Source organism: Choloepus didactylus, chromosome 9, assembly GCF_015220235.1.
Source record: "Choloepus didactylus isolate mChoDid1 chromosome 9, mChoDid1.pri, whole genome shotgun sequence".
NCBI lineage: Eukaryota > Metazoa > Chordata > Mammalia > Pilosa > Megalonychidae > Choloepus > Choloepus didactylus.
The window spans coordinates 40,824,441-40,841,821 of NC_051315.1; the positions used below are offsets into that span (position 1 = coordinate 40,824,441).

Here is a 17,381-nt window from a genome sequence, read left to right on the forward strand (position 1 = left end):
CTTCAGCAGAAAGGAAGGGGGGGGGGGCTCGTGAATCACATTGCTCTTGTAAAGCAGTGTCAGCAAATACCATTCTGAGTTGATAGTTGAGATGAGGAGCAAAACAATCCAAGCTTTTACCTAGAGAGATTGGTGGAGCTGGTACTAGGGTCCCCTACTAGTTCTTTCAGCAGATGAGGAGAGCAGTCAGTCAGATCAATCTTTTAGTGTTTCCCTAAGCTGGCATTATGTTGGCGAAGTGTCATCTCAGGCATTTGGATTCTTTTCAACAAGTTCATAGCAGCTGTTATTTGGAAGATATTTAAATCCACCGTTTTTGAAGATTAAAGGTATTTTTCTTCGTAACAAACATGTTCTCAACATGGATTTGTCTGTGGACAGAATGAATGATTTCTAAAGAAACATGTATTCAGGGTTTTCTTAATGTCTATTTCAGTCCTGTCTACCAGGCTAGTGCCATATTTTTTATTTTTTTATTTTTTATTTATTTTTTTACCCAGCATAAAATGGATCTAATATTGCTTATTCTGGATTTGATACCATCTCTTTATATTAACAGGCTATCAGTAGTTCGTTTTGTTGCTGTCCACATGTGCTTTCCCCAGCCATATACATTGCATTTCTATAATGCCCTGGACACAATCCCTGGTTATTCGTGAGTTACCTTACTATTTAGAGTACCTGTGTAGGGGCTGTGGGCTAATTCCTGATACATTCCTGTGATACCCAGTTTTATTAACTATGTTTCTCTCAGAGTTTTTATTTATTTCATTAAAGAAGTCGTAGGTTTACAGAAAAAACATGCATAAAATAGAGTTCTCATAGAGCACACTGTTATTAACACCTTGTGTTAGTGTGGTGCATTTGTTACAATTCATGAAAGAACACTACTGTAATTATATGATTAATTATAGTATATTCATTTATAATAGGGTTCACTGTGTTTTACAGCCCTATGTTTTACTTAAGTTATTCTAATAACGTATATACATCCTCAAATTTCCCTTTTAATCCCATTCAGATATATAATTCATGCTGTTGATTACATTCACAATGTTGTGCTACCATTACCACCGTCTATTACCAAAACTTTACAGTCAACCCCAATAGGAACTCTCTACAATTGAGCATTAGCTCCCCGTTCCCTACACCCACCCTGGCCTCTGATAACCTATGTGCTAGTTTCTGTCTCTATGAATTTGCTTATTCTAATTAATTCATATCAGTAAGATCATTACCATATTCATCCTTTTATGTCTGGCTTATTTCACTCAACATGATATCTTCAGGGTTCATCCATGTCGTTACATGTATCAGGACTTCATTCCTTTTTACGGCTGAATAATATTCCATTGTATGTGTATACCACATTTTATTTATCCATTCATCCATTGATGGACACTTGAGTTACTTCCATCTTAGACCAACTGTGAATGATGCTGCTATGAACATTGGTGTGCAAGTATCTGTTTTTGTCCTTGCTTTCAATTCTTTTGGATATATACCTAGAAGTGGGATTGCTGGGTCATATGATAATTATGTACTTAACTTTCTGAAGCACTGCCAGACTGTTTTCCCCAGCAGCTGTACCATTTTACATTCCCACCAGCAGTGAACGAGTGTTCGTATTAATCCAAATCTTCTCCAATGCCTGTAATTTTTATTTTTTGTTTTTTTTTTTTAAATTATTAATAGCCATTCTAGTGGGTATGAAATGATATATCATTGTGGTTTTGCTTTGTATTTCCATAATGGCTAATAATGTTGACTATCTTTTCATGTGCTTATTGGCCTTTTTTATGTCTTCTTTGGAAAAATATCTTTTCAAGTATTTTGCCCATTTTTAAAATGGGTTTTTGCCTTTTTGTTGAGTTACAGTATTTCTTTATATATTTGGGATATTAAACCCTTATCGGCTATGTGTTTCCAAATATTTTCTCCCATTGAGTAAGGTTCTTTTTTTTTTTTTACTTTTATGATAAAGTCCTTTGATGCACAAAAGTATTTAAGTTTGATGAATTCCCATTTATCTATTTTTTCTTTTGTTCCTTAGGTTTTGAGTATAAAGTCTAGGAAACCATTGCCTAACACAAGGTCCTGAAGATACTTCCCTACGTTTTCTTCTAGGAGTTCTATATTCTAGTTCTTATATTTAGGTCTTTGATCCATTTTGAATTTTTGTTTGTTTGTTTGTTTTGTTTTGTTTTTTTAATTTTGTTTCAGTTGATTTTTTTAAATGGTGTGAGGTAGGGGTCCGGCTTCATTTTTTTATGGATACCTTTTCTTTCTTTCTCTTGACCAATTGTGTTAGCTAGAACTTCTAGTACAATTTTGAATAACAGTGGTGACAGTGGGCATCCGTGTCTTGTTACTCATCTTAGAATGAAAGTTTTCAGTCTTTCACCACTGAGTATGGTGTTAGCTGTGGGTTTTTCATATATGCCTTCTATCATGTTGAGGAAATTTCCTTCTATTTCTAGTGTTCTATGTGTTTTTATCAAGACGGGGTGCTGGATTTTGTCAAATGCCTTTTCTGCATTTATTGAAATGATCATGTGTTGTTGTTTTTTTTTCCCCCTTTGTTCTATTAATGTGGTGTATTACATTTATTGATTTTCTTATGTTGAACCACACTTCTATACCTGGGATAAACTCCACTTGATCATGGTGCATAATTCTTTTAATTAATGCTTTTGGATTTGGTTTGTTTGTATTTTATTGAGGATTTTTGCATCCATATTCATAAAGGATATTGGTCTGCTATTATCTTGTGGTATCTTTTTCTGGTGTTAGTATGAGGGTGATGTGGGCTTATAGAATGAGTTAGGGAGTAATACTGCCTTTTCAATTCCTTGGAAGACTTTAAGGAGGATAGATGTTAATTCATCTTGGCATCTTTGGTAAAATTCACTTGGGAAGTCATCTAGGCCTGGACTTTTCTTTGTTAGGAGGTTTTTGATTACTGATTGTTCTAGTTTGCTAATGCTGCCGAAATGCAAAACACCAGAGATGGATTGGCTTTTATAAAAGGGGGTTTATTTGGTTACACAGTTACAGTCTTAAGGCCATAAAGTGTCCAAGGTAACACATCAACAATTGGGTACCTTCACTGGAGGATGGCCAATGGCGTCCGGAAAGCCTGTTAGCTGGGAAGGCACGTGGCTGGTGTCTGCACCAGAGTTCTGGTTTCAAAATGGCTTTCTCCCAGGATGTTCCTCTCTAGGCTGCAGTTCCTCAAAAATGTCACTTTTAGCTGCACTTGGGGTATTTGTCCTCTCTCAGCTTCTATGGAGCAAGAGTTTGCTTTCAGCAGCCATCTTCAAACTGTCTCTCATCTGCAGCTCCTGTGCTTTCTTCAAAGTGTCCCTCTTAGCTGTAGCACCTCTTCAAAACATCACTCACAGCTGCACTGAGTTCCTTCTGTTATGTCAGCTCATTTATATGGCTCCACTGATCAAGGCCCACCCTAAATGGGTGGGGCCACACCTCCATGGAAATATCCAATCAGAGTCATCATCCACAGCTGGGTGGGGCGCATCTCTAAAGAAACACTCAAGGAAATCTAATCAAAACTGATAAAGTCTGCCCACACAAGATTACATCAAAGTTAATGGCATTTGGGGGACATAATATTCAAACTGGCACACTGATTCAGTCTCTTTAGTAGTTATTGGTTTGTTGGATCAGTGTAGGCATTTTGTTTCTAGGAAGTTGTACATTTCATCTACATGATCATTCAAATCATCTATTTCCTTACTGATCTTTTGTCTAGATGTTCTATCCATTATGGAAATAGTATATTGAAATCTGCTATTAATGTAGAACCATATCCAGTTTGTTGGTTTATAGTTGTTCATAGTATCCTCTTAAAATGATTTTTATTTCTGTGGGGTCAGTAGTAATGATTCCATTTTCATTTCTGATTTTAGATCTTTGTGTCCTCTCTCTTTTTTTCCTTTCAGCTAAGCTAAAAATTTGTTGATATTTGATCTTTTTGGAGAACCAACTTTTGGATTTGTTGATTCTCTCTACTGGTTTTTAAATTTAAGAGCTATTGCATTTATCTCTGCTCTAAGCTTTGTTATTTCCTTCATTCTTCTCACTTTGGATTTAGTTGCTCTTCTTTTTCTAGTTTTTCCAGTTTTGAAACTAGGTTTCTGATTTGAAGTCTTTCTTCTTTTTCAATGTAAGCATTTAGAAGTGTAAATTTCCTTTTCAGCACTGCCTTTGCTGCATCCCATATATTTTGGTATGTTGTGTTTTCATTTTCATTTGCCTCAATATTTCCTAATTTCCCTTGTGATTCTTCTTTGATACTTTGATGGTTTAAGAGCACATTGTTCAATTTCCACATATTTGTGAATTTTCCATTTCTCCATCTGTTACTGACTTCTCGCTTCATTCCATTGTGGCCAGAGAAGACATATTGTATAGTTTCAATATTTTGGAATTGAGACTTGTTTTGTGACCTACCATATGGTCTTTCCTGGAGAATGATCCATGTACACTAGAGAAGAAAGAGTTTCTGCTGCTTTTGGGTAAAATGCTCTATATATGTCTGTTAGGCCTAGCTGGTTTAGAATATCATTCGAGTCATCTATTTCCTTACTGATCTTTTGTCTACATGTATCCATTATGGAAATAGTGTATTGAAATCTCCTGTTAATGTAGAACCATTAGTTTCTCCCTCCAAATCTGTCATTATTTGCTTCATATATTTTGGGGCTCTGCTGTTAGGTGCATATATGTTTATAATTGTTTCATCTTACTGTTGAATTGTCCCCTTTATCAATATGTGATGACCATCTTTGTCCCTCATAACTGTTTTTGACTTAAATTCTATTTTATCCAATATGAATATAGCCACCCCAGCTCTCTTTTAGTTACTGCTTGCGTGGTATATCTTTTGCCAGCCTTTCACCATCGACCTACTTGTATTTTTGAGTTTAAGGTGCGTCTTTTGCAAAGATCCTATAGTTGGGTCATGCTTTTTTTAATTCATTCTGCTAGTCTCTGCCTTTTAATTGGGGAATTTAATCCACTTACATTTATAGTAACTACTGCTAATGCTGGATTTTCTTTTGCTGTTTTGTTTTTGTAAGTCTTAGACATTTCTGACCCTCAATTCTTTCATTAATGCCTACTTCTATATTTATTTGGCTTTTTATATTGTACCATCTTGAGTTTCTTGGCATTTCTTTGTGAATATATTTTTGATGTATTTTGGTTGTGGTCACCATGAGATTAAAATGGAACATCCTAAATCTATAACAGTCATATCTCATTTGATACCAATTTATTTTCCATAACATACACATACACTGTCCCTCTACCCCTGTCCCCCCACCTTATTTTTGTACTTATTAAAAATTATATCGTTATACACTGTATGTCAAAACTATCAATTTATCATACTTTTATGCATTTTTATTTTAGCATCTGTAAGAAGCAAGAAATCGAGTTATACAAAAAACAATATAAAACAACTGTACTGGCATTTATAATTAACCAAATGGTTACCTTTATTGAAGGTCTTTATTTTTTTATGCTACTTTGACCCATTCTCTAGTGCCCTTTCATTCCAGTCTAAGTACTCCCTGTAGCATTTCTTATAGGACAGGTCTAGTGGTGACAATTTCCCTAAGCTGTTATTTATCTGGATATGTCTTAATCGTTCCCTCATTGTTGAAAGAATGTCTTGCCAGATATAAAATTCTTGGTTGGCAGTTGTTTTCTTTCAGCACTTTAGCTCTTCTTGCCTCCATGATTCCTGATGAGAAATTAATACTTAATTTTATTGGGATTTCCTTGTATATAACCCATTGCTTTTCTCTTTCAGGTTTCAGAACTCCTTGTCCTTGACTTTGACAATTTGATTAATATGTGTCTGGGCATGTTCTCTTTGAGTTTATCCTATTTGGGGGTTCATTGGACTTCTTGAATGTGCATATTCATTTCTTTCATTAAATTTGGGACGTTTTCTGTCATTATTTCTTTGTCCTTCTGCTCCTTTCTTTCTCTCTTCTCCTTCTGGGACTTCCATAATATGTGTATTGGTATACTTGATGGTGTCCCACATGTCTCTTAGGCTCTGTTTGCTCTTTTTTATTCTTTTATCTTTTTGTTCCTCAACCTGAGTCACGTCAGTTGTCTTGTCTTCGAGTTCACGGATTCTTTCTTCTGCCACCTCCAATCTGCTTGTTGAAACTGTCCAGGGAATTTTTCATTTTAGTTATTGTGTCCTTCAACTCTGGTATTTCTCTGGAGAGATTCCCATATTGTTCATTTGTAGTTTTCCTCATATACTTTAGTTCTTTCTTTGTGTTTTTCTTTATCTCCTTGAGTAGTCAAGGATAATTTTTTAAAAGTCTCTGTCCAGAAGGTCCAAAGTCTGGTCCTCTTCATTGATGGTTTCTGGATTTTTATCTTGTTCCTTTGGATAGGCCATCATTTCCTGTTTCTTTGTCTTGTAATCTTTTGTTGCACAGTGTATATTTTAATATTTTGAAGTATCAAGTCTGGGATTTAGTCCCTGGTCTGTCCCTTAATTTTGTACCCAGCTAGTGATATGACAGAGATTTTCTTGAATGCCAGGAACTAATCAAAACAAGCAAACCAAGGCAAAAAACACCTTTCACTTTTTTGCAAATTGGCTCTGCTTTGGCTGGTGGTTTCCTTCAGAGCTTAATCTCAGGTCAAGCAGATCAGCCCAAGGCAAATGAGAAGTACATGGTCCTCTTTGTCTTACTGAGCCTGCGGAGACCTGGAGTCAAGGAGCCTGCTTCTTTTCCTGGGCTTGTGCTTGCTAGAGTCCTTAATAATCCCCTGTTAACAGTTCATAGGCTTTCCTGTGTTTTTTTATTTGTATTGCTAAGTTGGGAATTGAATAAGTTGGCTAGTTAATGAACTAGTTTTCCAGTTTACAATTGATAGACAAAAAGGGTGAGGGTTTAATCAGTTAATCTAGCCTAATAATGTTTACACTACTGGTTCCCAAATGCTGGTTCAGTGACCATGGGTACTTTTAAAAAATCCCAGATTTCTAGTCCCACCTGTGGAAATTCTCAATCAATATTTTTCAATTTAGACCCTGGTAATCCATCACTTTTAGAAGTTCCATGGGAGATTCTGGTGCATTGGCATTAAGTGTATGCACAATGTAATGATTGTGTGTGTGTGTGTGTGTGTGTGTTTAATAATGTTTTTCATCTCTGTTGGTTTCTCAGATAATTCTAGAATGTTGTATCTTTAAATATGTTTATTTGAGCATTCTAGGTTGTCAAGTTGGAGGTTGGGGAATCTAGGTCTGTCCTTGGTTCTGTCAGTCTGTTGCACTTTCATCATATCATGTCAGATATCTGACTTAATCTGGGCATCAGTATCTCATTCATAAATTGAGATTTATCCAATGTATTTTCCAGTTTTCTAATATTCCTTGTTGTGAAGGGCTTTGTCTTCCTTGGAACCATTTCATCATCTGTTTTCATTGATAGCTGTTGCCTCTTCTAGTTCAGTGAGTGCCTAGTGGCTCATCAGACTTTAATTCCAGGCTGCTTCTCAGCAGAGCTGGGAGGTGTCCCCACATCCAGAATGGCCTCTCTTTCTTTTCTCCTCCTGCACCTGCCACCTCTCAAAGCAGTTAAAAGTAAATTGTTCTCCTCTTTGTTGCTCAGATGTGGCCCTCTCTCTCTTTCTCTCTCTAAGCCAACTTGGCAGGTAAACTCACTGCCCTCCCCACTACGTGGGACATGATTCCCAGGGATATAAATCTCCCTGGCAACATGGAACGTGACTCCTGGGGATGAGCCTGGACCCAGTATTTTGGGATTGAGAAAGTCTTCTTGACCAAAAGGGGGAACAGAAATGGAGCAAAATAAAAATTTTCAGTGGTTGAGAGATTTCAAATGGAGTTGAGAGGTCACTCTGGAGGTGATTCTTACGCACTATATAGCTATCTCTCTTTAGTTTTTAGTGTACTGGAATAGTGAGAAGGAAATACCTGAAACTGTCAAACTGCAACCCAGTAGCCTTGATTCTTGAAGATGATTGCATAACTACATAGCTTACGTGGTGTGACAATGTGATTGTGAAAACCTTGTGGCTCACACTCCCTTTATCCAGTGTATGGACAGATGAGTAGAAAAATGGGGACAAAAACTAAATGAAAACATGGGGGAGATGGGGGGATGGAATGTTTTAGGTGTTCTTTTTTACTTTAATTTTTATTTCTTTTGGAATAAGGAAAATGTTCAAAAATTGATTCTGGCAATGAATAAACAACTATATGATGGATATTGAACAATTGATTGTACACTGGATGACTGTAGGGTATGTGAATATACCTCAATAAAACTGTATTAAAAAAAAAAAAGTAAATTGTTCTCCTGGGGTATAAGTTATTATGTTGGGGTTTCTCGTAAAAAAAATTTAAGCTACAATTTTGACCATTTCTATACCATGCCTTGGTGATTTCCACCTACGATGTCCTCTCTGCGTGCTAGGGAAGCTTGTCCCTTTAGGCACAAGATGTGACTGATGCTGATGGTTAGGGGAGTGGGCCTGCACTGTGTCACCATCCCCCTCAGTAAGCCTTTACTTTCCAGGAAACTGCTGGAGGGGCCTTAAAGTATTAGTGCCAAGGAGTTGTCTCTGGGTAGGGACAGTATCCCCTTAAATCTGGTTCTTACTCTTTGTGGAGCATCAAATGATCTGTAGGGCTTTTTAAAAATGTGCACGCCCATGTCACCCTACTCTGGATCTTCTGAATCAGACTCACCAGGATGGAATTGGGGCAAGTGTGTTTTTTTAAGGTTGTACTTTAGACTCTCTCTTCTTGAGTCTCCTCCCTTTCCTCTAGCCTGGACCCAGGCACTGTTTGTCTGATTTCTGTTATAATTTTTTTGTTAAGGCAGATGTAAATAAGGGAGAGTAGTCATCAGAATACAGTAAATTATAATCTGAATCTGCTGAAAAAATTAAGTTGCTTTAAGACTCAGAAGTTGAAGGCTAGTCACTTTAATATCCCAGTTTGTAGTTTATTCCTGGTGCCTGTCTACATTGGTCTGATGATTCTTGTTTCACTCTAAAAAAATATGGGAGCAGTAACTCATTCACCTTTTGTTACATGCATTTTAACAATTATTCATTTATCCTCTAGTCAGTGCAATTCAACAAATATTGAGAACTTATAATATGCTAAAGATATGATAGTGAACGAAACAGAATGAAATTCCTGCCTTCTTGGGACTGTCTCTTTAGCAAAATATGTTCATTTACATGGAATTCAACATGACTGAATTAAATGGCTGCATAATAGCATTATGAAGTTTCATTTTAGGAGAATTTTTCAGGATCAACCTTAGTAACCTAAGATTGCAAAGGGAATCAGAAAATTCAGAGTTTAGCATGTAAAACCTGGATTAAATTTGTAAAATGTTAAGGCCAAGCTAATCAAGGATGTAGTCCACTGATATTGAGGCAGGCATTTTCTGAAGGCTGAATGAATATATAAACCAGGGGGAGCAGGACTGTGCTCCAAAAACAGTAGCCAAGAATTGTAACACATGGAATTAAATTTTGTTCTTTGATTTTGGGAAATAAGTCTTCCGAGGGTTATTATTTGGTACAGATCTTTACTGGACTCTCTTGTTTTCCCTCTACGTGCTTAACTCCAAATATACACAGATACCTGTTTGCCTTGGAGTTCCCAGTTATTATATCTGCTTATTTTACTTGTTCAGTGAAAGCATTAATTTGAGCATATTTCAGATCTTTGAGGTGCTACTTCATGAAGTACTGTAAATTTCAATACTCAGGTTGTAGTTTACTCACCAGATACTTCTCAGTTGTAATTTACTCACCAAAGGTATTTGATTCAGTTAGATATGATATGAACATTTTGAGTCTGCCTTTCAAGAAATTTTTTAAATTATTCTAATCTTTTAGCATGTCTGTTTTAAAAGTACTTTGGTAAAATAGAAAATTTGTGGTCTTTTTTTTTCTTTTCAATCGTCAGTCACCTTCTGGGATTCTGAGTTCATGCTAAAAAATTGGTGGGAATGTAAAGAGAACCAAAGAAAGGAAAACATGTTTGATATGAATTTCACAGTATCAAGGGAATCTGCAAATGAAACCAAGGATCAGCTTTTGGTACAGTCTCAGGTCACTGTTTGTGAGTTGGCATAGAAGAGAATAGTGTGAGAAAGAAAAAAGTAGATAATCTGGAAGTAATTATTAATGCTGAAATTTCTGCATTTAATTTTTGAGTTCTAGTATTTGGAATTTCATATGCACAATGAAATGTGTGTTTCAGGTTTGTGGAGAAAAACAGCGCTTTGAGAAGTTGATGGAACATTTCAGGAATGAAGACAATAACATAGATTTTATGGTGAGTTATTTCAGTATGACTTTCAATATAATCCTTTCAATTTCAGTGCTTTCCCCCTAAATCCATTAGGTATATGTATGTAACAAAGGGCAGGAAATTAAATACAATATGCAGTAGACCTAGTCTAGAGTGTCCCTCCTAATCTGTCTTTTCCCTTTATGGCATTTATTTCCAGTTTCATTCCTTGCATGCACACTTTATAGTAAAGGCCAAAAGTACTCCTTATTTGTAGCAAATAAGGGGCAGGGGGAAGCCGTGAGTTGGGAAAGGAAATGGTGCATATGCTGGTGCAAATGCCTTCAGTTGTAGACTTGAGATGTCAGTAGTACTGCGTAAAAATCCTTGAGACAGAAACCAAGAGCCTTGACCCTTTTGCTTCTTGCAGTCCCAGCCAGTAGCCTCTTTCAGACCGTATTTTCAAAGGCTAATAAAGTACTTAGGTTTGTAGAATTGACTGTATGGGTCCTCCCAATTTTTATACAGCAGTTCTTTTTTCCCCACGATCTCTTTCCTGTTCTATTGATTCTGTGAAGGCATATTCATACTGCAGAGCTCCTTAGCAGGTTACATCACCTGCAAGAACAAGGGGTTCAGCAGCAGTGCTGGCCTCCTCAGGTAAAAGAAAAGCAATGTGAGTTTCAGGACTTATGAGTTCATATAACGAAATCTTAATCCTGGACCAAAGATACAATCTACTACGGAGAGTTTCCTGAAACAAATTACAATTGAGTGCACAGGAGATTCTTACTTGGGCTGAATATTCCAGGTCATTCCTAGACTAGAAGAGACATCATAATCAGTTCTTACCTTGTGGGGTCTTCCAAAGCCTGTGTTTAGGATATCAGGCAGCGTGACTCCAGAGCATGAAATACCACTTTGCAGATTTCTAACCCTTTTATGTGGAAATTTTTTTTCTGGGTCCTCAAATTTTTATTTGCATCCTGGCCCTCAGCCCCATCCAAAATCAGTGAGAAAGATTAAATCCTCTTTAGAGGTGCTTTTCTGTTTCATAATTTGTTTGCTTTTAAAAAGGTAAAAAATAAATGTGAAACGAGGAATAACTTTCACATTGACTTTTTAATTCCTGTTTTCAGGACTTCTTGAAGTGTTTAATTTTTGCTTTGGGGATTGTTCTAATTTGCTAATGCTGCTGGAATGCAAAACACCAGAAATGGATTGGCTTTTATAAAAGGGGGTTTATTTGGTTACACAGTTACAGTCTTAAGGCTATAAAGCATCCAAGGTAACACATCAACAATCAGGTACCTTCACTGGAGGATGGCCAATGGCGTCTGGAAAACCTCTGTTAGCTGGGAAGGCGCATGGCTGGCGTCTGCTTGCTCCCAGGTTGCGTTCCAAAAGGGCGTTCTCCAAAATGTCTGCATCAGCTTCCAAAGGCCATCTTCATTATGTCTGTCTCAGCTGCAGCTCCTCTCTCAGCTTCCATGCATTCTTTGAAGTATCCCTGTTGTCTGTAGCAAGCTTACTCCTTCTGTCTGAGCTTATATATTGCTCTAGTAAACCAATGAAGGCTGAATGGGCGGGGCCACACCTTCATGGAAATCATCCAACCAGAGTTATCACCCACAGTTGGTGGGGTGCATCTCCATGGAAACAACACAATCCAAACATTCCAACCTAATCAACACCAATACGTCTCTCCCACAAGAATGCATTAAAGAATATGGTTTTTTCTGGGGGACATAATATATACAAACCAGCACAGGGATATATATCTGAAGAGTTCTGTGTCCTGTGTCACATTACTAGTTTCTTTTCTATGCTTTTCTAGGGGGAGCTTATTTGTTCCTTTGAAGCTGAGGTTGTAAACTGGAAGCCCCCAGGCTGAAGTCAACTTACAAATTTCTGATTTTCTTGAAAACTAAAACTATCTGATAATACTATGTGTGTTTTCCTGCAGAGAACTAGCTGCTGGAGCCAAGTAGTCCCTCTTTCCTTAGTATAAAGATACCCTCTCTGGTTTGCCACACTCCAAACCACTCCCTATTGTGTTGTACATGGCCCACCTCACTCATTTATTATCTGTTGGGCCTCTCTGTGTGAGTTTCTCCTGAAAGTATATTAAGCCCTTTCAAACACCTGCACTGTCCATTTACAGGGAGAGCATATTTCCTGTTAGTTAATTTATTCATATGTTCACACATTGAGGTACCTTATTTAGAGGCTGCTAGCTCAGAAATACGTGTGCTGGTTTCACGTGTCACCTAGTGAAGAGTTACCCCTTAGGCATGTCATAAAGTTCAACGGATCATTGAGAACTGCTTTCAGAAGAGACATGGAAAGATGCCAAAATCCAACTAAATTTTCCTCCAGAAAATTAGGCTTTTTATAAACTGCCTTGGGAATGCAGTTAGGTTGTACAGCCTTCTGAACATCAAATTCTTCATAAAATATATGTAGGGTGGGTCCATTTTCTCCTTTTTTTGTATTTTGTGTGTGTGTGTGTGTGTGTGTGTGTGTGTGTGTGTGTATGGACAAAAGAAAACCAAAAACTGGCAAAAGTCCTTTTTAGCTCATCGCCATAGAACCCAAAGTAATTTTTTAGTAAATTGCCATAGAGTGCCCTTATAACATAGACAGTTTGCATATCTTCCTAAGATATCCAATGTATAATCTATTCAAAGAGGAACGTAACTTGATACAAATAATTTTTAAAAAGATAATGGAAATTGGATTTGGAGCACAGTGGAAGAGTAAGGCAATTCTCAGAGAGATTGTGAACCTGGGTGCCTCAATCATTTTACCTCCTTGCAAGAGACCCTGTTTAACCATAGAGAAAAAATGACTGTCAATCTTGAAAGCAAAATAGATCCTCTGGACTCTGTTCTGTTATTTACCAAACTGAAGACTGGTTTTCTCTATGACAGGTCTTGGGGCCACTAATGGGGTTTGGGAGAAAGAGTGGTAAATCCAGGGTTTCTGTGGAATGAAAACGGGTTGATTGTTTATGATGGAAAGAAGGGTCAAAGATCTAGTACTATCCTGTTGTAACGGTGGGGTTCACAGTGATGTTTTAGAAGTGAGTCCCTTGTGGTGAGATAATAGGTGATTTAAATGTTCTTTGTAATAATTTTCACATTTTTTATTACAGTATACCTGTAATAATTCACACATTTTGTTTGATAGACCCATATGACTTTTTTTTTTTTTTTCTGGTTTTTTAAAATTTATTTTGAAATCATTTACATGCAGCAAAATTTGCTTTATGGTATAGAGTTCTCAATATTGACAAATGCATAGTCAGGAACCGTCACCACCATTGAGATGTAGCAGTCTGTCACCCGCCCCTCCAGTTCCCTCACAGTGCCCTGCATAGTCGAGCTTCGCCCCACCCTTTACCCTGGCAGCTGCCCAGCTACCCGCTGCCCCTACCACAGCAGCAGACTTGTCTCAGAAAAGGCCAGATGGAAAACATTTTAGCCTTCATGGGCCATACGATCTCTGTCACAACTGCTTAGTGCTGCTGTTGTAGTAAGAAAGCAGCCGTGGACATACATACAGGAATGAACCTGGTAAGTTGCAAGAAAACTCTATTTCTGGATGCTAAAAACTAAATTTTGTATAATTTTCATGTGTCACCGCTTAAAAATGTAAAAACATTTCCTGCCTTACAGGCCATACAAAAACACAGTGGTCTAGTTTGGGCCCACAGACTAGTTTTCCAGGATTTCATAAAATGGAATCATACAGTATTTAACCTTTGAGTCTGGTTTCTTTATGTTTAGCATAATGCATCTAACATTCATCCATGCTGCGTGTATCAGTTCATTCCTTTTTTTTTTTTTTTAATCTCCATTTTATTGAGATATATTCACATACCACGCTGTCATACAAAACAAATCGTACTTTCGATTGTTTACAGTACCATTACATAGTGGTATATTCATCACCTGAATCAATCCCTGACACCTTCATTAGCACACACACAAAAATAACAAGAATAATAATTAGAGTGAAAAAGAGCAATTGAAGTAAAAAAGAACACTGGTTACCTTTGTCTGTTTGTTTCCTTCCCCTGTTTTTCTACTCATCCATCCATAAACTAGACAAAGTGGAGTGTGGTCCTTATGGCTTTCCCAATCCCATTGTCACCCCTCATAAGCTACATTTTTATACAACTGTCTTCGAGATACATGGGTTCTGGGTTGTAGTTTGATAGTTTCAGGTATCCACCACCAGCTACCCCAATTCTTTAGAACCTAAAAAGGGTTGTCTAAAGTGTGCATAAGAGTGCCCACCAGAGTGACCTCTCGGCTCCTTTTGGAATCTCTCTGCCACTGAAGCTTATTTCATTTCCTTTCACATCCCCCTTTTGGTCAAGAAGATGTTCTCCGTCCCACGATGCCAGGCCTACATTCCTTCCCGGGAGTCGTATTCCACATTGCCAGGGAGATTCACTCCCCTGGGTGTCTGATCCCACGTATGGGGGAGGGCAGTGATTTCACCTTTCAAGTTGGCTTAGCTAGAGAGACAGGGCCACATCTGAGCAACAAAGAGGCATTCGGGAGGAGGCTCTTAGGCACAACCATAGGGAGGCCTAGCCTCTCCTTTGCAGCAACCGTCTTCCCAAGGGTAAAACCTGTGGTAGAGGGCTCAACCCATCAAACCACCAGTCCCCTATGTCTGTGGTCATGTTAGCAACCATGGAGGTGGGGTAGGCGAATACCCCTGCATTCTCCACAGGCTCCTCAAGGGGGCACTACATCTTTTTTTTTTTTTTTTTCCTTGTTTGTCTTTTTTCTTTCTTTTTTTTTTTTTTTAACTTTCCCTTCTTTTTTAAATCAACTGTATGAAAAAAAAAGTTAAAAAGAAAACAAACATACAATAAAAGAACATTTCAAAGAGACCATAACAAGGGAGTAAGAAAAAGACAACTAACCTAAGATAACTGCTTAACTTCCAACATGTTCCTACTTTACCCCAAGAAAGTTACCTAATATAGCAACATTTCTGTGAACTTGCTCCTACTATATCCATCAGAAATTAACAGACCATAGTCATTCCTGGGCATCCCCAGAACTTGGATTATTGTTCCCCCTTCCTTAATTGCTCTCTATTGCTAGTTCCCCTACATTCTACATTATAAACCATTTGTTTTACATTTTTCAAAGTTCACATTAGTGGTAGCATATAATATTTCTCTTTTTGTGCCTGGCTTATTTCGCTCAGCATTATGTCTTCAAGTTTCATCCATGTTGTCATATGTCACGAGATCGTTCCTTCTTACTGCCGCGTAGTATTCCATCGTGTGTATATACCACATTTTATTTATCCACTCATCTGTTGAAGGACATTTGGGTTGTTTCCATCTCTTGGCAATTGTGAATAATGCTGCTATGAACATTGGTGTGCAGATATCTGTTCGTGTCACCGCTTTCCAACCTTCCGGGTATATACCGAGAAGTGCAATCGCTGGATCGAATGGTAACTCTATATCTAGTTTTCTAAGGAACTGCCAGACTGACTTCCAGAGTGGCTGAACCATTATACAGTCCCACCAACAATGAATAAGAGTTCCAATTTCTCCACATCGCCTCCAGCATTTGTAGTTTCCTGTTTGTTTAATGGCAGCCATTCTAACCGGTGTTAGATGGTATCTCATTGTGGTCTTAATTTGCATCTCTCTAATAGCTAGTGAAGCTGAACATTTTTTCATGTGTTTCTTGGCCATTTGTATTTCCTCTTCAGAGAACTGTCTTTTCATATCTTTTGCCCATTTTATAATTGGGCTGTCTGTACTATTGTCATTGAGTTGTAGGATTTCTTTATATATGCAAGATATCAGTCTTTTGTCAGATACATGGTTTCCAAAAATTTTTTCCCATTGAGTTGGCTGCCTCTTTACCTTTTTGAGAAATTCCTTTGAGGTGCAGAAACTTCTAAGCTTGAGGAGTTCCCATTTATCTATTTTCTCTTTTGTTGCTTGTGCTTTGGGTGTAAAGTCTAGGAAGTGGCCGCCTAATACAAGGTCTTGAAGATGTTTTCCTACATTATCTTCTAGGAGTTTTATGGTACTTTCTTTTATATTGAGATCTTTGGTCCATTTTGAGTTAATTTTTGTGTAGGGGGTGAGGTAGGGGTCCTCTTTCATTCTTTTGGATATGGATATCCAACTCTCCCAGCCCCATTTGTTGAAAAGACCATTATGACTCAGTTCAGTGACTTTGGGGGCCTTATCAAAGATCAGTCGGCCATAGATCTGAGGGTCTATCTCTGAATTCTCAATTTGATTCCATTGATCCATATGTCTATCTTTGTGCCAGTACCATGCTGTTTTGGCAACTGTGGCTTTATAATAAGCTTCAAAGTCAGGGAGTGTAAGTCCTCCCACTTCGTTTTTCTTTTTTAGAGTGTCTTTAGCAATTCGAGGCATCTTCCCTTTCCAAATAAATTTGATAACTAGCTTTTCCAAGTCTGCAAAGTAGGTTGTTGGAATTTTGATTGGGATTGCATTGAATCTGTAGATGAGTTTGGGTAGAATTGACATCTTAATGACATTTAGTCTTCCTATCCATGAACATGGAATATTTTTCCATCTTTTAAGGTCCCCTTCTATTTCTTTTAGTAGAGTTATGTAGTTTTCTTTGTATAGGTCTTTTACATCTTTGGTTAAGTTTATTCCTAGGTACTTGATTTTTTTAGTTGCTATTGAAAATGGTATCTTTTTCTTGAGTGTCTCTTCAGTTTGTTCATTTCTAGCATATAGAAACATTACTGACTTATGTGCATTAACCTTGTATCCCGCTACTTTGCTAAATTTGTTTATTAGCTCTAGTAGCTGTATTGTCAATTTCTCAGGGTTTTCTAGATATAAGATCATATCATCTGCAAACAATGACAGTTTTACTTCTTCTTTTCCAATTTGGATGCCTTTTATTTCTTTGTCTTGCCAGATTGCCCTGGCTAGCACTTCCAGCACAATGTTGAATAACAGTGGTGACAGCGGGCATCCTTGTCTTGTTCCTGATCTTAG

The 17,381-nt window shown here is 37.6% G+C and overlaps 1 protein-coding gene across 8 annotated transcripts in view; it reads left to right on the forward strand.

Annotated features, from left to right (window-relative positions):
• Window positions 1–17,381, forward strand: part of FMNL2 (formin like 2) — a 337,731-nt gene that overhangs the window by 283,531 nt on the left and 36,819 nt on the right. For all 8 annotated transcript variants that reach the window (XM_037849116.1, XM_037849118.1, XM_037849120.1 and 5 more), the window contains exon 10: window positions 10,313–10,387. In XM_037849116.1, the coding sequence (XP_037705044.1) occupies window positions 10,313–10,387 (75 nt within the window). The remainder of the gene's footprint in view (window positions 1–10,312; window positions 10,388–17,381) is intronic.